General features: G+C 47.5%; 1 protein-coding gene across 1 annotated transcript in view; it reads left to right on the top strand.

Annotated features, from left to right (window-relative positions):
• Positions 1–15,941, top strand: part of PLA2G4C (phospholipase A2 group IVC) — a 59,369-nt gene that overhangs the window by 23,446 nt on the left and 19,982 nt on the right. Inside the window, exons 11-14 of the mRNA XM_025365867.1 lie at positions 3,209–3,262; positions 6,602–6,655; positions 9,222–9,329; positions 15,131–15,226. Of these exons, the coding sequence (XP_025221652.1) occupies positions 3,209–3,262; positions 6,602–6,655; positions 9,222–9,329; positions 15,131–15,226 (312 nt within the window). The remainder of the gene's footprint in view (positions 1–3,208; positions 3,263–6,601; positions 6,656–9,221; positions 9,330–15,130; positions 15,227–15,941) is intronic.

Here is a 15,941-nt window from a genome sequence, read left to right as displayed (position 1 = left end):
GAAGACTGTAAGAGTTCCTTGGATATAGGGAGTCTTTGTGTGATGGCTTTCTCATATGCTGGTTGTAGAAGCAGTGTGCTCACTGTGTGAGCAAGTTCACTGTTGCCTACAGGGTTGGAATGGTAGAAGTCTCTTGAAGCTTAACTCCTTCCCCACATGGCATGCAATTTTTTTCCCCAGTATTTTATTGGCTGGTGTGATGGTTCAGGTTTCAGGTCTGTAGGGGAGGTGTGCCTGCATAGGAAGTGATTGTGGCTAAAGCATGTGAGTAAATGCAACACCCAATGGTGAGCAAAGGTCCCAGCCTTGACAGAGGTGACTGGAGGACCTCTCAGTGAGTTGCACTGATATATATATATTTTTTTGAGACAGAGTTTGGCTCTTGTTGCCCAGGCTGGAGTGCAATGGCATGATCTCAGCTCACCCTGCAACCTCTGCCTCATGGGTTCAAGCGATTCTCCTATCTCAGCCTCCCGAGTAGCTGGGATTACAGGCACTTGCCACCACGCCCAGCTAATTTTGTATTTTTAGTAGAGACGGGGTTTCTCCATGTTGGTCAGGCTGGTCTCGAACTCCCGACCTCAGGTGATCCGCCCAACTTGGCCTCCCAAAATGCTGGGATCACAGGCGTGAGCCACCGCACCTGGCTGTGCACCGAGGTCTTATCAGGTGGAAGGGTTGGAGCCACTTCAGCTCCCCTGCCAGGTCAGCTGGAAAGCTATCCACCTCTCAGACACACTCGTGATCCGGTGCTCCAGCTATTCAGATCAGACGGGCACCTCTTTCATCTGTAGGAATGTTGGCGTTCCAAGTAGAGAGGAATTGTGAATCTGTCTCTTGTGCAAGCCTAAACCTAGAGGGTGCTCCTCCTGCGGCGATGCCGTCACCCTGATGTGTTCCAGAAAGACTGTCGACAGTTGCACCCATGCTGAGCTCCCACGGGAGAAGCCCCAGCTGTGCCTGTGGCGATGGAAGAGAGGGGAAAGATATCCCCTTCTCCGAGACCCTTCACTCACACCAGGGCTGTCTGATGGTTGGGTTAGAGCTGTGGGCTTTCCCTGCTGAGCCCAGCACTGAAACTGTGCCCCTGCTGAAAGAAACTTCCCACCAGCAGAAAGATCTGATTTTCAAGGCCTGATGTCCAGATTCTTTTGTCCCGTGGGGTGTTCCCTGGACATGGTGCACTCCCCATTCCCGTAGGATAGGAGTCACTGGGCACCAGACTACAATGAGTGTTGTTCCTCTGGGTCTAGCCACCCAGTGAAGCTGCCACACTTCAGGCTGTTTCTGGGGAATGTCTGCAAGGAATCCGGTAATGTCACCTGTCCTCGAGACTCCCAGCAGTGGGTAGCAGCACCAGCTCTAATGGGGGCGGCAGGAGAGAGACACAAGCTCTGTGAGATTCCCGTTATAGGTAGCCTTAGTATTTTGGCTTCCTTGAATGCTAGTTACGGTAGTAATGAACGGATCACGTGGACAGACTCAGGACCTCCTGGTTAGCCAGAGTGGTGCATGCAGTGGTGACAGCTGAGGACATACAGCCGTTTTCTCCTTCCTGGGGGCAGTGTTATCCTACCAGGAGATGCTGTCATGGACTGTGTTGGTTGGCCTCCACCCAGCAGGTAGAGCACCAGCTGCAGGAGTAGCAATGGGATGTTCACTTGCCCTATGTTGCCCAGGGTGGCTACTCTTGTTTCTCAGGCAATAGGCAGAGCCATAGAGTTCCCCAAAGTTTCTATCCTTTGTATTAAGCCACCAGGACGGCGGTGGCAGGGCAAAGCCAGGTGTGGGCCGGATCAGGCAGTTTTGTGCTCTAACTCTCCCTGTGCGGGGCAAGCAGCAATCCCTGTTGGGTATCGGGGGCGGAGTTGGTTTCCAGGCCAGTGTGCTGATAATTCAGAGAGGAGTGTTTCTGCCTCTGCTGCACAGAAGAGTTTGTGCAGGGAGTGGGGAGTGGCAGGTGGCAGTAAGCCCCACGCAGATCCCACACACTTGGCAAGGCAGATCTCCTCCCACCCTGTTCCACTGGCAGCGGCAAGCTAAGTTCCAGGCAGCCTGCGCGCAGAACTTGCAAATGCCTCCAAGTCATAAGCTTTCCCTGCAGAGATAGCAGAGATAGCAACCACTGCTTTCAGGCCATGCCCCTCCCCATCTATCCCACCCAGCCATGTGCCAGCATCCTGCATACACGTAACTGCAGCTTGCTTTTCGCTTACCCCATGACCCAGTCCCAGCGCTGGCCAAGGAAGTTCATCTGCACCCACAGTTATCTCATGAAACCCAGTTGCAGGCTTCTTTCAACCTGCCACCACCCCCTGAACTTTTCGGCTGACCACTGTAGGGTGCCCTGTGAGGAACAGTAAGGAATGGCTTCTCTGGGTCCATACTGGGATCTGAGAGTACATGCAGGGTTCTTCCCGCAGCTCCTACTTATATTCCATGAACCTCCCCAAGTCATATCCTGCACTGAATAGGGTTAAGGCCTTGCCCCAGAGACTGGACTTTCAGGCTCCCTGAAAGTGGGGGCGTGTATCCCGCAGTCTTTCCCTGTCTCACACCCTGGGGACTCGCAGCCCTTCACTTGAGTCACAGTATAGGCTGCAGCCCGTCAGTTCCTCCAAAGGGACGGTGGATTCCTTCAGATTTCCTGTCCAATTCCTGAATCACTTCTTGAAAATAAAAAAGTTCACAGTGTGAATCTCTACACAGTGTTTTGTCCTTCCAAGTGGGAGGGGTATGCCAGCAATGCCTCTAATCCAACATGTTTGCTGTCCTGCTCTTTCGTAGTAGGAGAGCAAGGACTTTCCAGAAGTGCCTCCAGCAGTGTGCATGGGCCAGAGCTTGACCTTCCCCTAGCTGCAAGGGAGGCTGGGAAATATTTGCCCTTCCTGCCTGTGAGCTGAGAAATGTTGGCATGGAAGGGAGCTTGAAATGGGCCTTGGAGTAGCCAGTCTACAGTGTCTGGCTGGCTCCACCCATAGAAGGTTCATGAGGACAAATCTGTCTTGTTTACTGCTCTATTCCAGCAGCCAAAAGAGTGCCGGGTGCCCACTAATTGCTTCATACATATTTATGGAATGGAAGAATGATCTTTCTTCCTGCTACAGATCCCTGCAGTGCTTTATACCAGTCTGCTGGTGCTTTGAATATCAAGCATGACAGTCACATGATGGAGAATGTTTGAATTTTATTACTATTTTCTTAGGAGATGTATGGAGAAGGACTGTTGCAAATGCTAAATACATTGGACGCCGTATTTTTGGTGAGTATTTGGGGAACAGCAAGGTCAAAGCCTAGAGATATTTTATGCAAGGAGATTCACAGTACTTTTCCTACTCATGGCAGAAGAGAGACCTGTATGTAATTGTTCTAGCAACTGCATTTCCTGACATTTATTCTCATGTAACTGGGCAGCCAGGATGACCACAGAGTGGATGAGAGTACAGACCCCCTTGGAAGGAATGTTGCTTTGGTACATGTGAGCTTTGTGACCTCTGAAAAGTTCCTTAACCTCTCTGTGCCTCAGTTTCTGCCTCTGTGCCATGCGGGTGATAATAATAGTAGTTATGATGAATGAGTTAATTCATCAAAAGCACACAGGACAGTGCCTTGCAGATAAAGGCACTCAGTAAACATTAGCAATCTGACTGGATGCAGTGGCTGACACCCATAATCCCAACACTTGGGAGGCTAAGGCGGGCAGATCACTTGAGGCCAGGATACAGTGGCTCACACCTATAATCCCAGCACTTTGGGAGGCTGAGGTGGGTGAATCACTTGAGGTCAGGAGTCTGAGACCAGCCCGGCCAACATGGTGAAACCCCATTTCTACTAAAAATACAAAAATTAACCGGGCGTGGTGGTGCATACCTGTAGTCCCAGTTAGTCGGGTGGCTGAAGCAGGAGAATTGCTTGAACCTGGGAGGCAGGGGTTGCAGTGAGCTGAGATTGCATCACTATGCACCAGGCTGGGCAACAGATCGAGACTGTGTCTCAAAAAAAAAAAAAAAGAAAGAAAGAAAGAAAAAAAGAAAAAGAAAAAAAAGCAGACAAAATTTATTGACTATTCAAAAATCTGAAAAAGATGAAGCAAAAGCTTGACCTAACCGACACGTATCAGGACTCAGCTTTCTATCACATTTTCAGCACATGTGGAAAAATTGAATTTTGATTTAATCTCAAGTAAAAATGTATAACATGTACAATATTTTAATTATAGGGATTAACTTTGCTACTATTAGGTAATAATATTTTTAAATATTATATTAAGTTTTTTTGTTTTTTTGAATTTTTACTTCAATAGCTTTTGGGGGTACAAGTGGTTTCTGTTACATGATGAATTATGTAGTAGTACATTCTGAGATTGTAGTCCACCCATCAGTGTATGTTTTAGAGTATGTTGCACTCAATATGTAGGTTTTTGGTTTTGTTTTTTGAGACAGTCTCGCTCTGTTGCCCAGGCTGGAGTGCAGTGGAGGGATCTCATCTCATTACAACCTCTGTATCTTGGGTTCAAGTGATTCTCCTGCCTCAGCCTCCCAAGTAGGTGGGACCACAGGCACGCACCACCATGCCTGGCTAATTTTTATATTTTTAGTAGAGATGGGGTTTTGCCGTGTTGGTCAGACTGGTCTCGAACTTCTGAGCTCAAGTAATCTGCCCGCCTCGGCCTCCCAAAGTGCTGGGATTACAGGCGTGAGCTACCATGCCTGTTCCCATACATCCGTATGTTTACTTTTGTTTTTGTTGTATTTGCTTTTGGGCTTTTGGTTGTGAACTCATTGCCTAAGTCAACGTCTAGAAGAGTTTTTCTGATGTTATCTTCTAGAATTTATATGACTTCTGGTCTCATATTTAAGTCTTTGATGCAAATTCACATTGAATTTGTGAGCTGATTTTTGTATAAGGTGAGAAATAAGGATCCAACTTCATTCTCCTACATGTGGCTTGCCAGTTATCCCTGCACCATTTGTTGAATAAGGTGTCCCATCCTCCACTTTATATTTTTGTTTGCTTTGTCGAAGATCAGTTGGCTGTAAGTATTTGGCTTTATTCTGGGTTCTCTATTCTGTTCCATTGTTCTACATGCCTACTTTTATACCAGTACCATGCTGTTTTGGTAACTATAGGCTTGTAGTATAATTTGATTGGGTAATGTGATGCCTCCAGATTTGTTCTTTTTGCTTAGTCTTGCTTTGGCTATGCGGGCTCTTTTTTGGTTCATATGAATTTTAGGATTGTGGCTGGGCATGGTAGCCACACATGTGTAATCCCAGCACTTTGGGAGGCCAAGGCAGGTGGATCACCTGAGGTCAGGAGTTTGAGACAAGCCTGACCAACATGGTGAAACCCTGTCTCTACTGAAAATACAAAAATTAGTCAGGCATGGTGCATGCACCTGTAATCCCAGTTATTCGGGAGGCTGAGGCAGGAGAATTGCTTGAACCTGGGAAGCAGAGGTTGCAGTGAGCCGAAATCGGCCATTGTACTCCAGCTTGGGTGACAGAGCGAGACTATGTCTCAAAAAAAAAAAAAAAAAAAAGAATTTTAGGATTTTTTAGTTCTGTGAAAAATGATAGCATTTTGATGGGAATTACATTGAATTTGTAGATTGCTTTTGGCAATATGGTCATTTTCACAATATTGATTCTACCCATCCATGAGCATGGGATGTGTTTCCATTTGTTTGTGTTGTCTATGATTTCTTTCAGCAGTGTTTTGTAGTTTTCCTTGTAGCGGTCTTTCACCTCCTTGGTTAGGTATATTCCTGAGTATTTTTTTTTTTTTTTTTTTGCAGCTGTTGTAAAAGAGGTTGAGCTCTTGATTTGAATCTCAGCTTGGTCATTGTTGGTGTATGTAGCAGTGCTACTGATTTGTGTACATTGATTCGGTATCCTGAAACTCTACTGAATTCATTCATCAGATCTAGGAGCTTTTTGGATGAGTCTTTAGGGTTTTCTAGGTGTACAATCATATCATCAGTGAACAGTAACAGTTTGACTTCCTCTTTACCAGTTTAGATGCCCTTCATTTCTTTCTCTTGTCTGATGGCTCTGACTAGGACTTCCAGTACTATGTTGAATACAAGTGGTAAAAGTGGGCATCCTTGTCTTGTTCCAGTTCTCAGGGGGAATGCTTTAAACTTTTCCCCATTCAGTGTAATGTTGGCTGTAGGGTTTGTCATAGATGGCTTTTATTACATTGAAGTATGTCTCTCGTATACTGATTTTGTTGAGGGTTTTAATCATAAAGGGATGCGGGATTTTGTGAAATGCTTCTGCATCTCCTATGATTTTTGTTTTTAATTCTGTTTCTGTGATGTATCGCATTTGTTGACTTGCGTATGTTAAGCCATCCTTGCATTACTGGTATGAAACCCACTTGATCACATCATGGCAGATTTCAAGCTACCAACACGAGGTCACTGAGCACAGAGTTGGAAGACGGGTACAAAATTAGCTCTCCAGAGCCCTTATCAACAGACTGCAACCCATGGCTGCCATTTCTACTAAAGAGATGTCCCTGCAGGTAATCTGTATTTTCTATAACTGGTGACTTTACTGTACAGTTAAACATCCCCCCTGCCTCTGTTCTTTTGCAGCCCCGTTACTGAGGCTGCAACAAAGTTTGCAAAGGGAACGTCCTGCCCTGAAAGGTAAGCATCCTACTTTGTCATGAATCCCTAATGATAGTGTAGACTGCACACTGGCTTGAAGCCAGCCATTATCCTAAAAACTGTACGTGTCTGATTCATGTAGTGCTCCTTTGGGAATGGAGAGGAACATGGACTCTCACAGGTGCCCAAGGTCACGCAGCCAGGTGGAAGCAGGATCAGAGTTCAAACTGACATGCTGTAACCATATGCATGTAGGGTATATCTATGCACTGTAACCATGTGCATAGATATACCCTAGGTATGCCTAGGATCCAAGTGTCAGAAGCAGAAAATGGGAACAGCCTGAGGCAATTAGCAAATTGAGAGGAAAAATACTTCCCAAAACTACATGGGCTGAGAGTCTTGAAGGAGCCAGACTTGACCCATGGTGGGAGTATGGAGAATAAGAACAAAATATCAGATGAATTCTGTATGGAGAAGTTAGATTATATTATGGAGGAGACTATATTTGTTCAGGAGACACTGTGCTGCACAAAGAAACCACAAATTGCTATGACTTAAGACACAAAGGGTTTGTATTTTGCTCACCCAAAAAGCAATATGGGTTGAGTGTTCCTACAGGGCACCTTGGCTCCATGTGGGGACTTAGGCATCCAAGCTGCTTGCATCTCTTTTTTCTTTCTTTTCTGATTTTGTTTTTGTTTTTTGTTTGTTTTTTTTCTTTTTTTAAAGACAGAGTCTAGCTCTGTCGCCCAGGCTGGAGTGCAGTGGCAGGCACTATCTCGGCTCGCTGCAACCTCTGCCTCCCAGGTTCAAGCTTTTCTCCTGCCCCAACCTCCCAAATAGCTGGGATTACAGGCACCTGCCATCACACCTGGCTAATTTTTGTATTTTTAGTAGAGACGAGTTTTCACTATGTTACCTGGGCTGCTCTCGAACTCCTGACCTCAAGTGATCTGCCTGCCTGGGCCTCCCAAAGTGCTGGGATTACAGGCATGAGCCACCATGCTGGGCCAAGCTGCTTGAATCTCATTGCTTCTCCTCTTGGCACAAGGTCTCCTTGTCTGTTCTATGAGAGGAGAGAGCTGGAGAGCCACAAAAGGCCTTTTGTAGCCAGGCCTGGAAGTAGCGGGCACCAGCTCCACACACCTCCTGTTGGCCAGGATCAGTCACATGGCCCCAACCTAACTACAGCAGAGGCTGACAAAGGTGGTCTCCCTTCCATTTGTGAAAGATGCAACTGTGGTGAACACAGCAGGGTACTCTTGCTTTTTCACAGGCCAACAGTCAGGTATGGAGTGAAGGTAGGTCCTGAGCACAGCCCTGCATCCACTTCATGCCTCGCTCCCTGTTTTAGTTGTGAAGGCTGCTAGAGCAAATTGCCATACATAGGCTGGCTGGCTTAGCCACAACAGAGATTTATTTCTCAGTTCTGGAGGCTGGAAGTCCAAGATCAGAGTACCAGTAGGGTTGGATTCCTGGGAACCCGCTTCTGGGTTGCAGAGAGCCAACTTCTTGCCACATGACACGCTTTAATATTGTTTTTTGACATCAGCATTCACCATAGGCTGGTTATAGACAAGTCTGGGAGGAGAATCTATCTCCAACCTACAAATGGCTAACGAACGTTATGGGATGGTAGGCTGGTGACTGTGCCACTGCACTCCAGCCTGGGCGACAGAGTGAGAACCTGTCTCAACAACAACAACAACAAAGAAATATCAACCCCAAGGTGATGGTATTAAGAGATGGGGCCTTTGGGAGGTGTTGAGAGCATGGGGTAGAGCCCTCTTGATTCGGATTAATCCCCTATAAAAGAAGCCTCAGAGAGCTCACTCCAAGGAATGTGGTGAAGATTGAAGGGTAGAATTTATGCAAAATGCTCCAAGATAAGCCTGGCAGGTGATGTTCTCAGCAAATGTGAGCAGAGCTATTATCAGTGTGTGTGTGAGAGAGAGTTGAGCATCATCTAATTCATGAGTATGGATAAAAATAAAAGAGGGGGTACCAGGCATGGTAGCTCAATGCCTGTAATCCCAGCACTTTGGGAGGCTGAGGCGAGTGGATCACTTGAGGTCAGGAGTTCGAGACCAGCCTGGCCAAAATGGTGAAACCTTGTCTGTACTAAAAATACAAAAATTAGCCAGGCCTGGTGGTGGTGCACGTCTATAGTCCGAGATACTCCAGAGGCTGAGCCAGGGGATTCGCTTGAAACTGGGAGGCAGAGGTTGCAGTGAGCTGAGATTACCCCATTGCACTCCAGCCTGGGCAATAGAGCAAGACTCTGTCTCAAATAAATAAATAAATAATTAAATAAATAAAGAGGAGAAGACTTTGCCTCAAACCCTGAATAAGATGAGCATGTAAAAGATGAGTAGAGGTGGAGGCAGAGGTGAAGGAGCTAGAATAAAGAGGCCAGAAAGTCAGAGAGAGCAAGGTAACATGGAGGTCAGCAGAAGGCAAGGGGAGAGAGGGTCACCTGGAGAAGGAGGTCACCTCGGGAGGAACTGCAGGGCATTACAGAAGGTGAGGCAGAACAGGGTCTGTGGTGTTCTTGGCAGGGTACTTAGACAGCATCTGAGACCACCTGGGTTTCTTGACGTAGATGAAGGCGGTGAGCCTAATTACAACTGGCTGACTGAGATGCTCGAGAATTGGACCAGGACCTTCCTGGAAAAGCAGGAGCAGCCCGATGAGGACCCCGAAAGTAAAGGTACCGTGCCTAGTGTAATAAGTGTCATCAACAGTAAGTGCCACCAACCTTCCCTCTCCTCTTGCTCTTCCCCACCCCTGTGGGCCAGTCCTGCAGGGGACATGACCCGATGTCCCGCTGGTACAGTTTGGATGCTTGCTCCCTTCCAAATCTCATGTTGAAATGTAATCCCCCAATGTAAATTAGTTCAACCATTGTAGAAGACAGTGTGGCAATTCCTCAAGGATCTAGATCCAGAAATACCATTTGACCCAGCCATCCCATTACTGGGTATATGCCCAAAGGAATAGAAATCGTTCTGTTAGAAAGATACAGGCACGTGTATGTTCACTGCAGCACTATTCACAATAGCAAAGACATGGAATCAACCCAAATGCCCATCAATGATAGACTGGATAAAGAAAATGTGGTACATATACACCATGGAATACTGTGCAGCCAGAAAAAGGAACAAGATCATGTCCTTTGCAGGGACATGGGTGGAGCTGGAAGCCATTATCCTCAGCAAACCAATGCAGGAACAGAAAACCAAACACCACACGTTCTTACTTATAAGTGGGAGCTGAATGATGAGAACACATGAACACAGGGAGGGGAACAGCACACACTGGGGCCTGTTGGGTGGGGGTGGGAAGAAGAAGAGCACCAGGATAAATAGCTAATGCATGCAGGGCTTAATACCTAGGTGATGGGTTGATAGGTGCAGCAAACCACCATGGCACACGTTTACCTGTGTAACAAATCTGCACGTCCTGCACATGTATCCCAGAACTTAAAATTAAATTAAATTAAAAGAAAAAGAAACGTAATCCCCAGTGTTGGAGGTGGGGCCTGGTGGGAGGTGATTGGATCAGGGGGACGGATCCCTCCTGAATGGCTTAGCGTCATCCTCTTGGTGATTAGTGAGTGCTTGCTCTGAGTTTATGTGAGATACAGTTGTTTAGAAGTGTGCGGCACCGTCCCCCTCGCTCTCTTCTCCTCTTCCCGACAAGTGATGTACCTGCTCTCCCTTCACCTTCCATCATGATTGGAAGCTTCCTGAGGCCCCACCAGAAGCAGATGCCAGCACCATGCTTCCTGTACAGCATCCAGAGCCGTGAGCCAATTAAACCTCTTTTCTTTATAAATTATCCAACCTTGGGTACTTCTTTATAGCAATGCAAGAATGGACTGATACGCCCACCCTCTATCCATCCACCCAGCCGTCCATCCATTTAGGATGTCTTGAGTCATTAGCATGAAATAATAACTCTCCTAATAACAGGCTGGGGGTAGGGGTGACAAAGGGGAAATGACAGACCAGGTGCCTGCCTGGAGGACTCACATTCTAGAGGACGAGATGGAGAATAGACAGGTAAGTTCATCCCCGACTGGGCTAATTTCTATGGAGAGGGCTGGGTGCAGTGGCTCGCACCTGTAATCCCAGCACTTTGGGAGGCTGAGGCAGGAAGATCACTTGACCCCAGGAATTCAAGACCAGCTTGGGCAACATAGCAAGACCCCATCTCTACAAAAATTTTTTGTAAAAAATTAGCTGGGCATGGTAATGCGTTCCTGAGACAGGATTTGATGCTTCAGTCTGGGGGCAGAATTTCTTCTCTACAAACTATTTTGCCCTTAAAGCCTTCAACTGAGTAGATGAGGCCCACCCACATCACTGAGAATAATAATCTTCTTGAAGTCAACTAATTGTAGCCGTCAACCACATCTACAAAATACCTTCACAGCCACACCTAGGCTAGCATTTGATTAAATAACTGGTTACTGTGGCCTAGCCTAGATGACATGTTAAACCATCCTCCCAACATCCTAAGTGCTATAGGCAGACTCTTATTTATTCCTCATAAAACTACAAGGGATAGGCATTACTGTCTTCCTGGTTTTACAGATGAGAACAGAGATGTTAAGTAACTTGCTCGGGGGCCCGGTGCAGTGGCTCATGCTCATAATCCTAGCACTTTGGGAGGCCAAGGTGGGTGGATCACCTGAGGTCAGGAGTTCGAGACCAGCCCGGCCAACATAGCAAAACCCCTTCTCTATTACAAATACAAAAAAAAAAAAAAATATTTAGCCGGGCGTAGTGGTGGGTGCCTGTAGTCCTAGCTACTCGGGAGACTGAGGCGGGAGAATCCCTTGAGCCCAGGAGGCGGAGGTTGCCATGAGCTGAGATTGTACCACTGCACTCCAGTCTGAGACTCTGTCTCAAGAAAAAAATAAATAAATAAAAGTAACGTGCTCAGGGTCTCATAGCTAATGAGTGATGAAGTCAAATTCAAATCGGCATCTAGCTCAAGCACCCACCTCCCTACTAGCTTTGCTCTCTTACCGCTCTGCCCATGCTGTTCAGAGAGGATTGAGGCTGGAAAACCAGGAAGAAAGAAATCAGAGCAGGAGGCTGTGTTGCATCCTGGATGGAAAAGATACTGCATAAGGTCCTGGCAGCTGAGATTGGGAGGAGCAGAGACACTGAAAAGATGATGAGGAGGTGGAACTGGCAGGTCTTGGTGATACTCCGGTGTGAGGGTGAGGAAGAGGCAGAAGTCTGGGGTGATGACCTGATTTACGCCTCAGTGACTTGGCAGCCCCTTGGGCTGAGGACGGGAGCACAGGAAAATGTGCTGGGCACTTTAGAACAGCTCCTGGAACATTCTGCATCGTCCTCCCCCATGAACCTAAAGAAAACAAGCTCATTTCTCCAGGTACACAGGTGATCATACAGTCATTAAATCTCCATCTTTTCTTTGCCAACTCCCTCTACCCCAATGGCCCAAAGTCGTGTCTCACCAGTGGCTCAATGATAGATGCTGGATCAGATGGCCAGGACCCTGAGGCCCCTGGATGCCAACCTTTCCCAGCTTGCCGGATTTGTCAGCTCTCCTGCCCTAGCAAATACCACAGGCTAGGGGTGGCTTCAACTAGAGGCTTTTTATTTTCTCACGGTTCTTTTGTTTTTTTTTTTTGAGATGGAGTCTTGCTCTGTCGCCCAGGCTGGAGTGCAGTGGTGAGATCTCTGCTCACTGCAAGCTCCGCCTCCCGGATTCACACCATTCTCCTGCCTCAGCCTCCCGAACAGCTGGGACTGCAGGCGCCTGCCATCACACCCGGCTAATTTTTTTGTATTTTTAGTAGAGACGGGGTTTCATCGTGTTAGCCAGGATAGTCTCGATCTCCTGACTTCATGATCCGCCTGCTTGGGCCTCCCAAAGTGCTGGGATTACAGGCGTGAGCCACTGCGCCTGGCTTTTTTTTTTTTTCTTTTTTTGAGACAGGGGTTTCCCCATGTTGTCCAAGCTGGTCTCGAACCCCTGACCTCAAGTGACCCACCCACCTGGGCCTCCCAAAGTGCTGGAATTACAGGTGTGAGTCACTGTGCCCAGCCTTATTTTCTCACAATTCTGCAGGCAGGAAGTCCAAGATCAAGGTGCCAGCAGGGTCGGTTTCTCCTGAGGCCTCTCTCCGTGGCTTGCAGATGAACGGCCGCTTTCTCACCGCATCCTCCCAGCCTGACCTTTCCTCTGTGCACATGCATTCTTGGTGTTTTCTTTGTTTTTTTTTGTTTTTTGTTTTTTTTTTTGTTTTCTTTTTTGAGACGGAGTCTCGCTCTGTCACCCAGGCTGGAGTGCATTGGCCGGATCTCAGCTCACTGCAAGCTCCTCCTCTTGGGTTCACGCCATTCTCCTGCCTCAGCCTCCCGAGTAGCTGGGACTACAGGCAACCGCCACTTCGCCCGGCTAGTTTTTTGTGTTTTTTTAGTAGAGACGGGGTTTCACCGTGTTAGCCAGGATGGTCTCGATCTCCTGACCTCGTGATCTGCCCGTCTTGGCCTCCCAAAGTGCTGGGATTACAGGCTTGAGCCACCGCGCCCGGCCTGTTTTTTTTTTTTTTTTTTTTTTGATACAATGTCTCACTCTGTTCCCCAGGCTGGAGTGCAGTGGCACAATCATAGTTCACTTCAGCCTTGAACTCCCAGGTTCAAGTGATCCTCCTGCCTCAGCCTCCTGAATAGCTGGGACCACAGGCTTGCATTCATATGCCCAGCTAATTTGCTTATTTTATTTTTTATTTTATTTTATTTTATTTTTGTAAAGATGCGGTCTTACTATCTTGCCCAAGCTGGTCTCCAACTTCTGGGCTCAAGCGATCCTCTCACCTCAGCCTTCCTAAGTCCTGGGATTACTCTGGCGCCTGGTGCTCTTCCTCTTCTCATGAAGACCCCAGTCCTATTGAATTAGGATCCCACTCTCATGACCTCAGTTATCCTGAATGACTCTCTTTTTTTAAATTTTTTTTTATTTTTTAGATTTTTATTTTTTATTTTTATTTTTTTATTTTACTTTATGTTCTAGGGTACCTGTGCACAACGTGCAGGTTTGTTACATATGAATACATGTGCCATGTTGGTGTGCTGCACCCATTAACTCGTCATTTACATTAGGTATATCTCCTAATGTTATCCCTTCCCATTTCCCCCACCCCACAATAGGCCCCAGTGTGTGATGTTCCCCTTTCTGTGTCCAAGTGATCTCATTGTTCAATTCCCACCTAGGAGTGAGAACGTGCGGTGTTTGGTTTTCTGTTCTTGCGATAGTTTGCTGAGAATGATGGTTTCCAGCTGCATCCATGTCCCTACAAAGGACATGAACTCATCCTTTTTTATGGCTGCATAGTATTCCATGGTGTATATGTGCCACATTTTCTTAATCCAGTCTGTCATTGATGGACATTTGGGTTGGTTCCAAGTCTTTGCTATTGTGAATAGTGCTGCAATAAACATATGTGTGCATGTGTCTTTATAGCAGCATGATTTATAATCCTTTGGGTATATCCCCAGTAATGGGATTGCTGGGTCAAATGGTATTTCTGGATCTAGATCCTTGAGGAATTGCCACACTGTCTTCCACAATGGTTGAAGTAGTTTACAGTCCCACCAACAGTGTAAAAGTGTTCCTGTTTCTCCACCTGTTGTTTCCTGACTTTTTAATGATTGCCATTCTAACTGGTGTGAGATGGTATCTCATTGTGGTTTTGATTTGCATTTCTCTGATGGCGAGTGATGATGAGTGATGATAAGACGGAGTCTCGGCCGGGCGCGGTGGCTCAAGCCTGTAATCCCAGCACTTTGGGAGGCCAAGACGGGCGGATCACAAGGTCAGGAGATCGAGACCATCCTGGTTAACACGGTGAAACCCCGTCTCTACTAAAAAAATACAAAAAACTAGCCGGGCGAGGTGGCGGGCGCCTGTAGTCCCAGCTACTCGGGAGGCTGAGCCAGGAGAATGGTGTAAACCCGGGAGGTGGAGCTTGCAGTGAGCTGAGATCTGGCCACTGCACTCCAGCCTGGGCGACAGAGCTAGACTCCGTCTCAAAAAAAAAAAAATAAAAAAAAAAGACGGAGTCTCGCTCTGTCATCAGGCTGGAGTGCAGTGGCACGATCTCAGCTCACTTCAGCCTCCACCTCCCAGGTTCAAGTGATTCTCCTGCCTTAGCCTCCCAAGTAGCTGGGACTACAGGCGCCCGCCACCACGCCCAGCTCATTTTTGTGTTTTTAGTAGAGACGGGGTTTCACCATGTCCGCCAGGATGGTCTTAATCTCTTGACATTGTGATCTGTCCACCTCGGCCTCCCAAAGCGCTGGGATTCCTGGCATGAGCCACCGCCCCCGGCCCAGAATGACCTCTTTAAAGGCCCTGTCTCCAAATACAACCCCGTGGGGGATGAGGGCTTCCACGTATGACTTTGGTGGGGGCAGAAACTACTCAGTCTCCTGTACTCACCTTGGCTGTCTCGGCTTCTTTCTCTAGGCTCAGTCAGTGACTTTTTGGATTTTGTGAGAAAAACAGGCATTTGCGCTTCAAAGTGGGAATGGGGAACCACTCACAACTTCCTGTACAAACACGGTGAGAAGACCCTCCTCCCACCGCCCTGGTCTGTCCGTGCATGTGAATGGGCTGGAGTAGGGGAAGGGGTGGGGCCTGAAACAATCCCAGGCTGGTCCTTCACCAGAGCTTTGGAGCGGAGCTGGTGTCAACATGCCCAGGGGTCTGATTAGGGGAACCTTCGCTCGGTGGTGTGGTCCATACTGAAAAATGTGTGGCCTCGCTGTGAGTCCCAGTCATCGTGAAGAGCCTCACTGATGGTTTTCTCTGGTTTTGCAAAAATGCAAAAAACCCTAATTTCTTGTCAGCTAGTCCTAGGACCTGGTCTTAAAAAAAACACTTCTATGAGCCAGCACAGTGGCTCACGCCTGTAATCCCAGCAGTTTGGGAGGCCGAGGTGGGTGGATCACTTGAGGTTAGGAGTTCAAGACCAGGTTGGCCAACATGGTAAAACCCTGACTCTACTAAAAATACAAAAATTAGCCGGACATGGTGGCAGGTGCCTGTAGTCCCAGCTACTCGGGAGGCTGAGGCAGGAGAGTCGTCTGAATCCAGGAGGCAGAGGTTGCAGTGAGCCGAGATCATCCCACTGCACACCAGCCTGGCGACAGAGAGAGACACTATCTTAAAACAAACAAAAAGAAACACTTGTATCGGTTTTCCCTTCATGGGGCTGACCCTGTCATTCGGGCGGAATTGATGTCAGGCTCCTGGGAACTCACACTAAGGCCATTTA

This window comes from Theropithecus gelada, chromosome 19, assembly GCF_003255815.1.
Source record: "Theropithecus gelada isolate Dixy chromosome 19, Tgel_1.0, whole genome shotgun sequence".
NCBI classification, from domain to species: domain Eukaryota; kingdom Metazoa; phylum Chordata; class Mammalia; order Primates; family Cercopithecidae; genus Theropithecus; species Theropithecus gelada.
This window is presented reverse-complemented; position numbering and strand designations above follow the sequence as displayed.